Source organism: Polypterus senegalus, chromosome 2, assembly GCF_016835505.1.
Source record: "Polypterus senegalus isolate Bchr_013 chromosome 2, ASM1683550v1, whole genome shotgun sequence".
NCBI lineage: Eukaryota > Metazoa > Chordata > Cladistia > Polypteriformes > Polypteridae > Polypterus > Polypterus senegalus.
This window is the reverse complement of record NC_053155.1, coordinates 106,390,491-106,404,319: the sequence shown is the minus strand read 5'-3', so window position 1 is coordinate 106,404,319 and position 13,829 is coordinate 106,390,491. Positions and strand designations below refer to the sequence as shown.

Genomic DNA, 13,829 nt, shown 5'->3' with positions numbered 1-13,829 from the left:
GTTATCAATGCTTCACAAGACTATCAACTATGAATGCACTTACAAATCAAACAATCTGGAGTGTTCTATTATTTGTTATTGTAGCTCACATTCAAAACTATATCTAAACATAAAATGGAAGTCAACAAAATTTAATTGCATAAACAAAGAACAAATTAACATGCTAAAAACAGTAATCTCAAAGTAACACCTTCCCCTATTTAACGTGACATAATGGAATTTTAAAGGGAGTAAATGTAACTGTAATACACATCTAACATTTAGTCCCTAAATTCATTAAAAATTGAACTCATTTTATTCTTTTACATACCAGATACAAAATATGAAGGTCACATTCTAAAACAAAACCTTTCATTGCCCTCTGAAGATCTGCAAATATACTAAGGGTTTCCGGTGGAGACAAGGAGGAGGAGAGAGTAGCTGCACCAAGCTGCGTTGGATGATAAAAAAGAACTGCAAAAAAAAAAAAAAAAAATCAAATATTTAAATGTCATTAGCAAAAAAGCTCTACCAATGTTAACAGTAAATCAAACCACTAATTTGTTTATATATATATATATATATATATATATATATATATATATATATATATATATATATATATATATATATATATATATATATATATATATATACACATATACAGTAACTGGTTGTCTCCACACACTGAGGAGAGGCAAGACACATGACAGCCCGCATGGAATTTGCTAAAAGACACCTGAAGGACTCTGAGATGGTGAGAAATAAGATTCTCTGGTCTGATGAGACCAAGATAGAACTTTTTGGCCTTAATTCTAAGCGGTATGTGTGAAGACAACCAGGCACTGCTCATCACTTGTCCAATACAGTCCCCACAGTGTAGCATGGTGGTGGCAGCATCATGCTGTGGGGGTGTTTTTCAGCTGCAGGGCCAGGACGACAGGTTGCAATCGAGGGAAAGATGAATGCGGCCAAGTACAGGGATATCCTGGACAAAAACCTTCTCCAGAGTGCTAAGGACCTCAGATTGGGCCGAAGGTTTGCCTTCCAACAAGACAATGACCCTAAGCACACAGCTAAAATAATGAAGGAGTGGCTTCACAACAACTCTGTGACTGTTCTTGAATGGCCCAGCCAGAGCCCTGACTTAAACCCAATTGAGCATCTCTGGAGAGACCTAAAAATTGCTGTCCACCAACGTATACCATCCAACCTGACAGAACTGAAGAGGATCTGTAAGGAGGAATGGCAGAGGATCCCCAAATCCAGGTGTGAAAAACTTGTTGCATCTTTCCCAAGAAGACTTATGGCTGTATTAGCTCAAAAGGGTGCTTCTACTAAATACTGAGCAAAGGGTCTGAATACTTCGGACCATGTGATATTTCCATTTTTCTTTTTTAATAAATCTGCAACAATTTCAAAAATTCTTTTTTTGTCTGTCAATATGGGGTGCTGTGTGTACATTAATGAGGAAAAAAATTTTTTTAAATGATTTTAGCAAATGGCTGCAATATAACAAAAAGTGAAAAATTGAAGGAGGTCTGAATACTTTCTGTATCCACTGTATGTGTATGTGTGTGTATATATATATATATATATATATATATATATATATATATATATATATATATATATATATATATATATATATATATATATATATATATATATATGTGTGTGTGTGTTTAAATATACATGGGACAAAACTGTGAAAACAATTAAGTGCACCTCTCTTTGCTTTGTTAAATTTAATCTACCTTGTGAAATCTCTGTATACTGCACTTGTCTTTATTTCAGAAGGCTATTTTCTCATTTGTATCAAATTTTATTGGAAATGTACCTACCAGAATAATGGCTATCCTCTAATTTAAACAAGTAAGACAATGTGACATTCAGGTATGTTTAGTCTTATTTCACTGTTTTGAAAGTTAGTTATCACAATTTTGCTTATTAAAAATTCCTGTAATGGTGAGCCATGTTCAAAAATAGCAGTGAATATAGAAGATAATAGTATATATGTAATAGTAGAATACATGAAAATGTTAAAACAGTCCAAATAAGCTTGTGGCAGCTGAAACAGCTTTAATAGACAGTAGATGATGCAAACAGCATCAACGGACATACTAATGATGGTTGTTGAGTTACTGAGGGTCTACAGCCTTTCAAAGAAGGACTCGGTAGACATTAAACATTTGTGTTGAAGTCTCCCATTAAAACTGATGGCTGCATCCAACCATGATGGATAGTAGATCATTGTGGCCCTTTACCAATAAATTACTATGTCAAAAAAAACTCAATTATTATGATCTGCAGATAATGTAGCTGTGAGACTATTTTAGTATAATAGAAATCCTGAGTAAATGGTTATTCACTATATGTATAATATGTCACCAAACCACAACTATGGGGTGTGTTTCCACTTTCATTCATTTCTACATAAGTTGCTAGTATTTTTAAGTTTTATGCTCACAAACATGATGTCAATTACCTGCTATGAGAAGTGAGCTGCTGTGACAGAGGTTTGTGTGTCACCACAGAGCGACTACTGAATTTAGAAATTATAAAAAAAAAATACACAAGTTGCATTTACCTCTCTCAAGGTAAATTTGAAACAGTAAACTAATCTGTAATTGAAGTCACCTAGAATGTTTCTTGATTTTAAGAAAGACATGCTTGAAAATTTGTCAATGCTTTTCTAAGGGAGATTTTCAAACTTCAAAACTTTGCACAGTACACTATATTTAAAATCGTATGAACAAATTTCCTTGAACAATAAGTGAGCCAAATTTCCACTGGAAACAAAACTGTTTCATGCAGATAAAGAGACAAATAGACAGATAGGCCAATTACAGTAGGCATGTTTTGCATTATGTGTGAATGCACCAAAACAAATATGTAACAAGCTTTCCTAAAACTCACTTTTGTTTTCCTTTTCCCCTTCTTGGAGATGGATGAATTCATTTTCTATAAGCCATTCAATGCATGCTTCAATTGCCCCTTCTCGAACACTTTTTGTTGTCATTTCCACTTCAGAATTTGATGTGCTGTTTTCTTCAGATAAAGAAACTGCCAGCAGTGTGCAAGATGCATACATTTTTACATCTTCTGGCGTAGAAGCTACTCCACTAACTATTATCTGAGAAAATAAAGTTATTCAATACAACAAAGCCTATTTCCATTCATACAAGAATGACTGTAATGCTAAATTTACAATTAAATGATGGACTGCTTATTGACTAAAAAGTTTCATTAGAATTTTTCTTCAACATTTAATGCAAATGTTTTAAATATATTGGTTAACCTTTTAGCTGTACTTAAAAATAACACTAGCACACTATCTAGGTTAATGGTGTAGGCTCGGGTTCTCTGTGGCCCTGACATGGATTAAGTAGGTTTCAGAATGTTATGTTGTTTTAAAATAATACTAAATAAAAACATAACCCTGGCAGACTTTAACACAATCAAATTTATATGCAGGCATATACTGTATTTGTTGAAATATTAGTCAAAGCCTTTTTTAAAAAAAAAAAAAAAAAACATAGCTATAAATACATTTAAATATTTTGCTTTATTTTCCTCTTAATGCTCTGACATGAAATTCAATGCACTTAATGTCTCAGTCTGTATCACTAGGCTGTGGTCAAAGGAATTGATAAAACTACTTGAGCTTAATCTCATTGCTAATGATCTGGCAATAAATATGAACAAAGTATAAACAAATATTTTTCTTGCTTTAGATTGTCAGAGTTAAACGTATACATACAGCTGTACAAGTAAAAAAAAAATTACAAATATAATTCACACTATTAATGCACAGTCATAAGATATTACTTTAAGAAATTTGCAATACGTGCAAAAAAAAAAAAAAAATCACAGAATGACATAACTAACATAAAACCGTAAACAATCACTGCAATATGTTTGACTACAAAATGAGAGCAAGAGAGGCAGTAGCACCTGTGTGCCTTTCTCTCTTGCTATCACAAACTCTGTTGAGGGCAATTCTAAGCCAGTTGCAATCATTTTCAATTATTAGTAATAATACTTTATAGACAACTTAACTGCATCTTGTATATGACAATAATGTAAAAGTATAGCATTTACCAAATATTCTATATCAATTATGGTCATCAAACTTGAAAGAAACATAATAAAATCACATCATAACATATTTTACTAATGTACACTAACCAAAACTTAACTCTTTCAGGGCTGATGTCGACTTTTGCCAAAAGGAGGAGTTGATGATGGTAATCAACTGTAAACTGTGACAAAACCATCCGTTATGTTGGACTCTCATTACTAGAAGGAAAGTTAGATTCATTGATTTGACTGACATTCCATGCGCTCACGTGAGTAGCAAGGCGCACACAACGGCAAAAATGGCACTGACATCTGGCGAGCGATCAAAGCGAATATGAAAAGCAAAATACTCCACGGATGACGTCTTGCCTATTATCTCTGAACTGGACTATGACTTGTCAGACTCAGATTTTGATAGAAGTGATTGAAAACGAATGTGAGGTTCCAGCTTCAGCTGATCGGTCCCCAGCTAGTCGTGCTACTGACAATGTTCGGCAGGGAGGACTTCCACTTAAAAATCAGATTGTAATGCACTGCGACCGTGACTGCCGCTGCTGCTGTCCCAGCCACACAAAGGCAGCCAGGCAGCAAGGCTGCCGCACATTCTTAGCAAACTGGCAGCCACAGCATGCAGCAACAGATGTTTTATGTTGATTTCTGTGTGAAGCCATCGTTTTTTTTTGGAAAATATATTCAACCCTCAAAGAGTTAAACAAATTTCCACAAAGACATTTGCAGGTTGCTTGCTGTCCACATGCCTCACAGCCAGGAGACATCTCTTTCAAATTCAACACTAAGTACTGCAGTCTTTCTTGCTCGTTCCAGGATTCTCAGTGGTGAGAATATAGTTCTGATTTTGACTCCCTCTTAACGGTAATAATAGTACAACAAATAAAACTGTGATTTTTAAAAAGAGAGGTGTCTGCATATTTTATATTTCCAATATGCTCTCCTGATCAGGATAGCAACAAACTTAGCTTTCCCCAACAACAGTGCCCAGCAATAAAGAATTTTTTGCCACTCCTCAGCAGCAGAAATACAATCTCTCCAGTCTGCCCTTAGTTTACTAGGAGTATCCTTCCAGTGGGCCTTTTAGATATGACAGGTATGTGATGGCAGTTTGTCTGGATATGTACACTAAATGAACTGGCTTTTACCTATATGTAATACTGTATGGTTATCACAATACTGAAATTGGAGCATTGAGGGATGCACACAAAATTGAAAATCAAAATGTTATATTTATAAAAGAATATATAAAGATAACTAGATTCCTCCTGAGAAATGTACCTGTTCAAAAATCAAGGCAATAAAATGGCAAAAAAGAACAGTAGTGCAGTCTTCTGTAAACACTAATAATATTTCAGTGTTAAAATGTAGTACACTTGTTCAAAATCTGTCTTAAACTAGAACTTTCAACTGTATGGCTCCATGTTATCTATTACACGTACTATTTGAAAGAATATGTTTGCCTATAAAATATGAAAGCCCAGTATACAACATTTTTCTCATTAAATAAAGTACGCGGGGGGATCTTGCAAAGTCTCAAGATGACACACAGTTTTAATTTAATTGTAGCTAAGGCATTGGACTTCATATATTTATAAACTCCAAACTAAATGAAGAAACTACCAATGACCACTGATGTCATTTCTGCTTTGCCCCTTCTACTAAATAAAAGAGAAGTAAACCAAAAGCTGGTGTTTATTCAAGGGCCGCATTTGAAGGAGCCAATACTGCACCTTCACGACCAACCTAAAAAAGCGTAAATAATAGACCATGACAATTACCTGTCCTTACAAGGAACTATTTATAAAGTTTTCATTAAATGGGAATCCCATTCTCGGCTACCAATCCTTTATTCTTTGTCCTCTCTATTAAATATTTATTTATCTATTTAATCTATCAATCTATTTAATATAACATAGTACAAATATCTATCTATATACACACACACACTACATACAGTATGCTTATATACAAAGATGCAGTCATGCATTTTTCCAGCATAATTGGCTGCTAAGTAACCTTATCACCTTTGTATCCAGTAAAAGTGGTAATGGTTCTCTACAATTTGCCATAATAGAGAAGGGAGAAAGCCAATGTCCTACAAACCATGAAGTTAACCTCACATTGCAATAAGGTAAATTACAATACTTACATTAAAAAAAAAAAAAAAGTATCCCAAATTTTCAAGCCTGTTCAACTCAACTCACCTCAAGAATTGCTCGAAGCATACTTGTTGTTACTCCATCTCCTTTCTGCTTAATAAGACAACTATGGACTGGATTAAGTGATCCTTGCAACAGGCTAACCCCTTTTGACTTCTCAGAACTCTTGCAAACCAGGAGACTCTCCCCTAAATTGATATATATCAGTAAATCACTTTAGATAAATGCATAATAATTAGGTAATGGCATAAAATCTAATAAATGCAGAAAAGAATAACTTTTGAAATTAAACTATAAATGTGTTATAGATGAACAAAATCTAAACAAAACAAAACAATCCTGAAAAACATTTCTTGAAAAGAAAAAAAGTTATATCAAGTTTTCAGAAAACAAAGAAGAATGTGTAAAATGAAGGAACATGATTTATATCTAAAACAGAATAATCCTTGCATTTTTTCATTTAAATCCTTATTGTTAACCACTAATAATTGAAAAAAAAAGTGAAGTCAAACAAACTAATGAAAAATACACCTAAAAGTGTCATGGAAATTTGTATAAAATTGAATACTTCTTCAGTAAAGTATTATATTTTGGAAAGAATGAGTAAAATAGCAACAAAATATTCTGTAATGTATAAACAGATTAATATGAGAGATAAACTTAAAAAATGCTTAATGATGCAATCACTGATTGCAATCATTAATGTGCAGTTTTAAAATATAAAGAAAAAATTTGAATTGTACTATTGTTAAACAAACCTGAGATGGGCTATAAGGCATCTACTGTATGTACTTTTTCACAACATTGTTGTCACCAATAGTGAGGGAAAAACAAACCAAAATAAATAAATAAATAAATAAAACGGTTACATCTGAACTTACCCATAGTGTCCACACCTTTACGGCCAGCTCTGCCAGCCATTTGTTTATAAGTCATAACATCAAGTAAACGTCCATTAAAAACGGGAGTACGAAGGATGACCCTGCGGGCAGGTAAGTTTACTCCTGAAGAAAGCGTAGATGTAGCAGCCAGAACCTTTATGTAGCCCTGGCGGAAAGCTCCTTCCACAATATCCCTTTCTTCAAAAGTAAGTCCTTTGGATTGAAGAAAATAAAGATTATTTTTAAGTATAATTTTAATTTTGCCACTGTATACTCGTTTATTATTACGTTTTTGTATTACATCTTTTATTATGATAAAAGAAGTACACATAGTACGTTAACATTTCACCTACAGGATATGTAAAATGAAAATTGAAAAATGTACATTTACAGTGGGATGCAAAAGTTTGAGCAACCTTGTTAATAGTAATTATTTTCCTGTATAAATCGTTGGTTGTTACGATAAAAAAATCAGGCAGGTGCATAAATTTGGGCACCGTTGTCATTTTATTGATTCCAAAACTTTTAGAACTAATTATTGGAAATCAAACTGGCTTGGTAAGCTCAGTGACCCCTGACCTACATACACAGGTGAATCCTAAAATGAGAAAGAGTATTTAAGGGGGTCAATTGTAAGTTTCCCTCCTCCTTTAATTTTCTCTGAAGAGTAGCAACATGGGGGTCACAAAACAACTCTCAAATGACCCGAAGACAAAGATTGTTCACAATCATGGTTTAGGGGAAGGATACAGAAAGCTGTCCCAGAGATTTAAGCTGTCTGTTTCCACAGTTAGGAACATATTGAGGAAATGGAAGACCACAGGCTCAGTTCAAGTTAAGGCTCGAAGTGGCAGACCAAGAAAGATTTTAGATAGACAGAAGTGACGAATGGTGAGAACAGTCAGAGTCAACCCACAGACCAGCACCAAAGACCTACAACATCATCTTGCAGCAGATGGAGTCACTGTGCATCGTTCAACCATTCGGCGCACTTTACACAAGGAGATGCTGTATGCGAGAGTGATGCAGAGGAAGCCTTTTCTCCACTACTAAATATTGATTTCATTTCTTTTTTGTGGTGCCCAAATTTATGCACCTGCCTGATTTTGTTTGAACAATTATTGCACACTTTCTGTAAATCCAATAAACTTCATTTCACTTCTCAAATATCACTGTGTGTGTCTCCTATATGATATATTTAACTGACAACAACCAATGATTTATACAGGAAAATAATGACTATTAACAAGGTTGCCCAAACTTTTGCATCCAACTGTATTCTATTAAATTGACCATGCTAACTTTACACTGTAATTTTGTGGTAAACCTTTTCGTGTAAAACAATTGCAAAAAATATTCCAAAAAAATGACCACAGCCACAGTTGAAAAGCTTTCTGGTGATAAAAGTAAGTAGCTACTTAACTAATAATAACATAACAGCATAAGTTTGACAAATATCAGAAGACCATTAAATCTAACAAGCTTGTTTGGGTAACCAATACTTAATATCCTTTCCAGACTGCATTAATTCTACTAATGACCTTGTGATGTCTGATGACCAGGATTAAGTCGCCTCACTGCCTTCTCTGTTTAAGACTAAGGTTTAATTCCCTTAGAATTCAAAGTAGAGAATGCCCTCTAATGTCTTTTGTGAAGCACAGAAACTAAACTTGCATACAAGCACTCCTGATGTGATCTCGCTAATGCTTTATTGAGTATCAGCAAAGATCCCTTGATTTTGCACATTACTTAGAAAAGGAGAATGCCTTATCAATAAAACTTTTAAATCCTTTCCAAAGGTTGCTTCTATAAGGTTAACATTTCGGCTTTTACATTTACAATTACTGTACTATAATTACCTAAAAGTAGCATTTGTAAGTGCATAAATATCCAAACAAGATTTTTCAAATATAAGATAAAATCCAGCAAAATTCATAAGACAGCCAAACCCCATTGGCTATAAAAAAGAAAATCTATTACACATTTTAGTCAACTTTAATTGGATACCCATCTTAATTACATAAGATATTATTTGCCAGGATCTACCTTCATAATTTGGCAGATTCAAATTTTTAAAGGAAGTTAACAAATGTGTATGACTAGGCTACAGTCTTTTGATTTCTCTTTTTAAGATTTTGCTGTTTCACGTTTTTTTCTAAAAAGTTAATTATTTTATATTTTGTGTTTTCTTGCTAATGATCACACAAGCATCAATGAGAATAAAGTATCCACTTCTCTTATTTGGACCTGCGTCTATTCTTTGTTAACACTCACTATCTGAATTAATAACTGCAGCTTCTAATTCCGTCATCATGTCCCTAACTGGCCTTTTCCCTATTCACATTTTTGATATCAAAAAGAAACTTCAATATGAAGATTGTATTATATTTCCATATAATTCAGTAGACATTATCACTTTTGCACTTTTATTTCACTTTTAGAACATTGGAAAATTGACAAAAACAATAAATTCGCCTCAACAAAGATTGCAAATCCATCCATCCATTATCCAACCCACTATATTTAACCTAACTACAGGGTCACGGGGGTCTGAGATTGCAAATCCCATCCACCTAATTTCTCCAAAAGAACATCATATCAAATTCTGAATATCCTTAAAAGTCCCACTCTCCACCTTACTGCTTGGTAATTTATTCTTTGTGTAAAGAAAAGCTATCCAATATTTATGTGAAATTTACCCTTAACTAGTGTCCAAGTGTTCTTATGTTCTTGTTGAACTCACTTTAAAATAACAGCCAAATGTACGAATTCCTTTCTTAATTTAAAAAAAAAAAAAAATCAATAATGTCACATTTTAATCTCAGTTTGCTTAAACTGAAATGGTTCATCTTTCCTCATAGCTCATAAACCACAATCCTAGAATCAGTCCATTCACTCTTTTCTTGACTTTTTCTAGTACTGCTATGTCTTTTTTGTAATGTAATGTGGAAACCAAAATTGTACACAGTACTGCAGGTGAGGCCCTGATAGTGAATTATAAAATCTAAGCATAACTTTCTTTGACTTATCCTCCACTTGTATGTTGTGCTATATAACCTTCCATCCTGTTAGCCTTCTTAATGGCTTCTGTACACCGTCTGCATGTTGACAGTGATGAGTCCACTAGCTTAAACTCTATTTTTATGATGGTTGGCAAGCAGAGGGCACAGGTGCTATTTCCATAACATTTATACCTGTGAAATTACTAGGGTCAACAGGCTAAATAGGTTGAGAATATCAACATAAGTAATACAGCAAAAATCCAAGTACTGGAAAATGCAATCACACTTTTTAAAATTCCTGTAAAAAGTAGATATAAATGTATAATTCTGTAATTAGAACAACATAACAATTTTGATGAGAACAGGTCATTCAGACCACCAAAACATGTTAATACTATTTGCCTATTTATTCAAAAATAACATCAAGATATGGAAGTTCTTAAAGTAACACTCTACCACACTACTATATAATAGTATAGTATATTATATTCCATGTGTCCACAGTTTTCTTTGTGGGAAATAAAACAAAAACTTTCAATCATTTGCATGAAATCTACTCTTAACAAGTTTTCAACTATGTCCCCAAGTTCTTGTTGAAGAACTTAAAAGTAACAAATGAGATCCACCATATTAATTCCTTTCATGAGTTTTAACTCACTCAACCTTTCTTCATACTTTGCAGTCCTAGAATTAGCCTAGTCACTCTTTTCTATACTTTGTCTAGTGCTTCTACAGTAATGAGACCAGTTTAAACATAACTTCCCTGAACTTATACACTACACATTGTGCTACATGACATCCTATCTGCCTTCTTAGTGGCTTCTGTTATTGTACATTGTACAATACTAGGCCCATCTTATAAGGGGTACATTTCAAAATGCAAAACTCCCAATGTATATAAAAAACTAACATTTTTACTTCCTATGTAATACCTTACATTTGTGTACATTAAATTTTATCCTGAGCGACACCACTTTTAACATCACCTAATCCTGAAAAAGATTCTTCTCACCATAACCCATTGTTCTCTGTGCTTAAGTCAGTTTTACACATATTGAGTTCCCACTGCTTTAATTTAATGACTAAACGCTCATAAGGTACTCTAGCAAAGATTTCTGTAAATCCAAAGAAATAATATTATATGCACCTCTGATCATACTGTATGGTTTTGTTGCTTCCTGATAGAATCCCATCATATTACTGAAACCTGATCTGCCCCATTTGAACTGATATGAACTGCTCAGTAGCACACCAGTTCTTATTTGTTCCCCAGTCTTTTCCTTAATAATTGCTTCCATTACCCATGTTGCAAATTCAGGCTACGGGCCTACAATTACTTAGATCAGCTTCATCACCTTTTTTATATATATATAATGGGTGTCACAGATGTCTGGGGTTCTTACCTGGCTGGGATGCCTGGAGGGACCGGAGAGAGACATTCCAACTCATTGGGACCCGTGGCCACCGCCAGGGGGCGCCTTAAGCCTTCTAGAACCTGGGAGAACTTTATTTCCGCCACACTTGGCAAGATGGCGGAGGAACCTGCCAGGGACAGAGAGCTTCCGGGGCAAAGGGCAGCACTTCCGCCACACTAGGAAGTGCTGCCGGAAGTTCGTTTTGAGCCACCTGGAGTGCATCTGGGCGGGAATAAAAGGGCCCGCCTCCTAACAGTCGGGGAGCTAAAGTCGGGAGAGGGAGCAGGACGAAGCTCCCAGGAGGAGACTGGCAGCCAAGGACTGAGAGAAAGAAGGATTATTGGGTGATTATTGCTTTATGCATTGTCTGGTGTTTCGGGACTGTATTTATTTATGTTAAATAAATGTGCGAACTTTATAAAGATGTGGTCTCCGACTGGTGGTGTCCGGGCAAGTCTCACAAGGGATAATATTTGCTTGCTTCCAATGTACTAACAGAATCAAGGTTTAATGCTGTAAATAAGCATATTTTTAGTTAAGATAAGACTTTCAGTTCAAAGCAGGTGTTGGCTTGAATGAAAACATGCACCTGCTGTACCCCACGATGGAATGAAAGGAGTAACCATGATTTAAAGAATTTTAACAAATACACATTTATCATTCTGGTATACGACTTCTTCTTGATTATTGGAAGACTTATTTTCAAAAATAATCTCTAAAAATACTTGTTACACAGTTTATTGCCATTTTTACTTTGGAAAAAAACGATAACTACAAAAAATTAACTTATGCTTTTTCACCTATTATAAAGACTTACCAGCATGATGATATGCTACACCCCAAGGCACTGTACGTCTGAAAATAGAGTCAAGGCCGGCAGGAGAATGTTTCAGCTGAGATACCACATCCTTTAGATGCTCTTGATCGAGAGCAACAGGATGAGCAAAATCTGTGATTCCTAGCAATAAAAATCATTTGAAACATTTTTATAAATCATTTAAAATGTACATTGCACTAAATTTAGGGTACAATACTTTAGAATTTCTTTTATTCTTTTACCTTGAATTCTAGTTATACAAATCTATATCTCTGAACATATTGGTGTGCTTGTCAAATTCAAAAGATCAAGTAAAATAGTTCCATTAATCATGTAAGTAGGGGGATAAATAGTGACTCGGACATATCATTCCCCCCCATGACAATGTCACATAAAAATACAGAGGACACAATTTCAGTGCAGGATTTGTTATTCACTAAAACTAAAGAATTAGTCAAAAAGACTTTTGTAAGACACTCAAGCTTGAGGAAAGCCATAAAGGCACTGGGAGAGGAAAAAGAGAAAGGGAGCTAACTGGCTTTGGCTGCAGAGGAAAGACATTGGATGGGGGTCAACACCCCAGTGAAGGCAGCTGCAGGGGGTAGCTGGGAGACGTAACCCAGGATGTCACTGGACCCCTGCTGGGAGATGTACTGGTCTAAGGGGCAAAACATTTGTGACCGGCAGTTTCTAGCTGATGACCATGCAGCTGACGGCACTGGCAGAGGTGCGACAGGCTGAAGAGCCAAAGCAGGAAACACTGTCTTACATTTATCACATCCGAATACACACACACACACACACACACACACACACACACACACACACACACACACACATTCTTATTTTTAGTTGTTAAAGTGGAAAAATAAACCTGGTAAAATGTAACCGAGTTCAAATTTGTTACTGGGATATTATCTTCTTTTGCATCTCATAACTTGCTTTTAAATAATTAACATATACAGTCAAGTGAAAAAGACAGTACATCCTCTTTCAGTTCTAAGGTTTTAACGTATCAGGACATAATAAAAAAAAAATCAGCTGGTCCTCAGCAGGTCTTACAATTAGGTAAATATAACGACAGATGAACAATAACACAACATATTACTGTACACTGTGTAATTTTAATTGAAGACAAACTAAGACAAAATACAGAAGCCGTGTGTGAAAAATTAAGTTCACCCTTACTGTTTCTGTAGGAATTAATAGGGTAAGTAGAAACCAAGTGCTGCTAATCAAATGCACTTCATTAAATGAACATCAGAAAATGTAAACACCTCTATAAAAGCAGAAGATCTGGCAGTTTGCTGGTCTGGAGCATTCATGTGTGTGTTAAGACAATGCCAAGGAGGAAAGATATAAGGAAAGATCTCCGAGAAGCAATTCTTGCTGCCCATTAATCAGGAAATAACTATAAGGCCACCTCCGGCTATGAACCAATGGTGGAAGACCACGTGCCAGATCCATATGACCTCACTTCC

At 34.9% G+C, this 13,829-nt stretch overlaps 1 protein-coding gene across 2 annotated transcripts in view; it reads right to left on the bottom strand.

The window, feature by feature from the left end:
• Window positions 1–13,829, bottom strand: part of polq (polymerase (DNA directed), theta) — a 90,722-nt gene that overhangs the window by 41,777 nt on the left and 35,116 nt on the right. For both annotated transcript variants that reach the window (XM_039744325.1, XM_039744324.1), the window contains exons 10-14: window positions 12,349–12,489; window positions 7,115–7,327; window positions 6,279–6,421; window positions 2,899–3,115; window positions 311–453 (exon numbers count right to left, since the gene is read on the bottom strand). In XM_039744325.1, coding sequence (XP_039600259.1) covers window positions 311–453; window positions 2,899–3,115; window positions 6,279–6,421; window positions 7,115–7,327; window positions 12,349–12,489 — 857 coding nt within the window. The remainder of the gene's footprint in view (window positions 1–310; window positions 454–2,898; window positions 3,116–6,278; window positions 6,422–7,114; window positions 7,328–12,348; window positions 12,490–13,829) is intronic.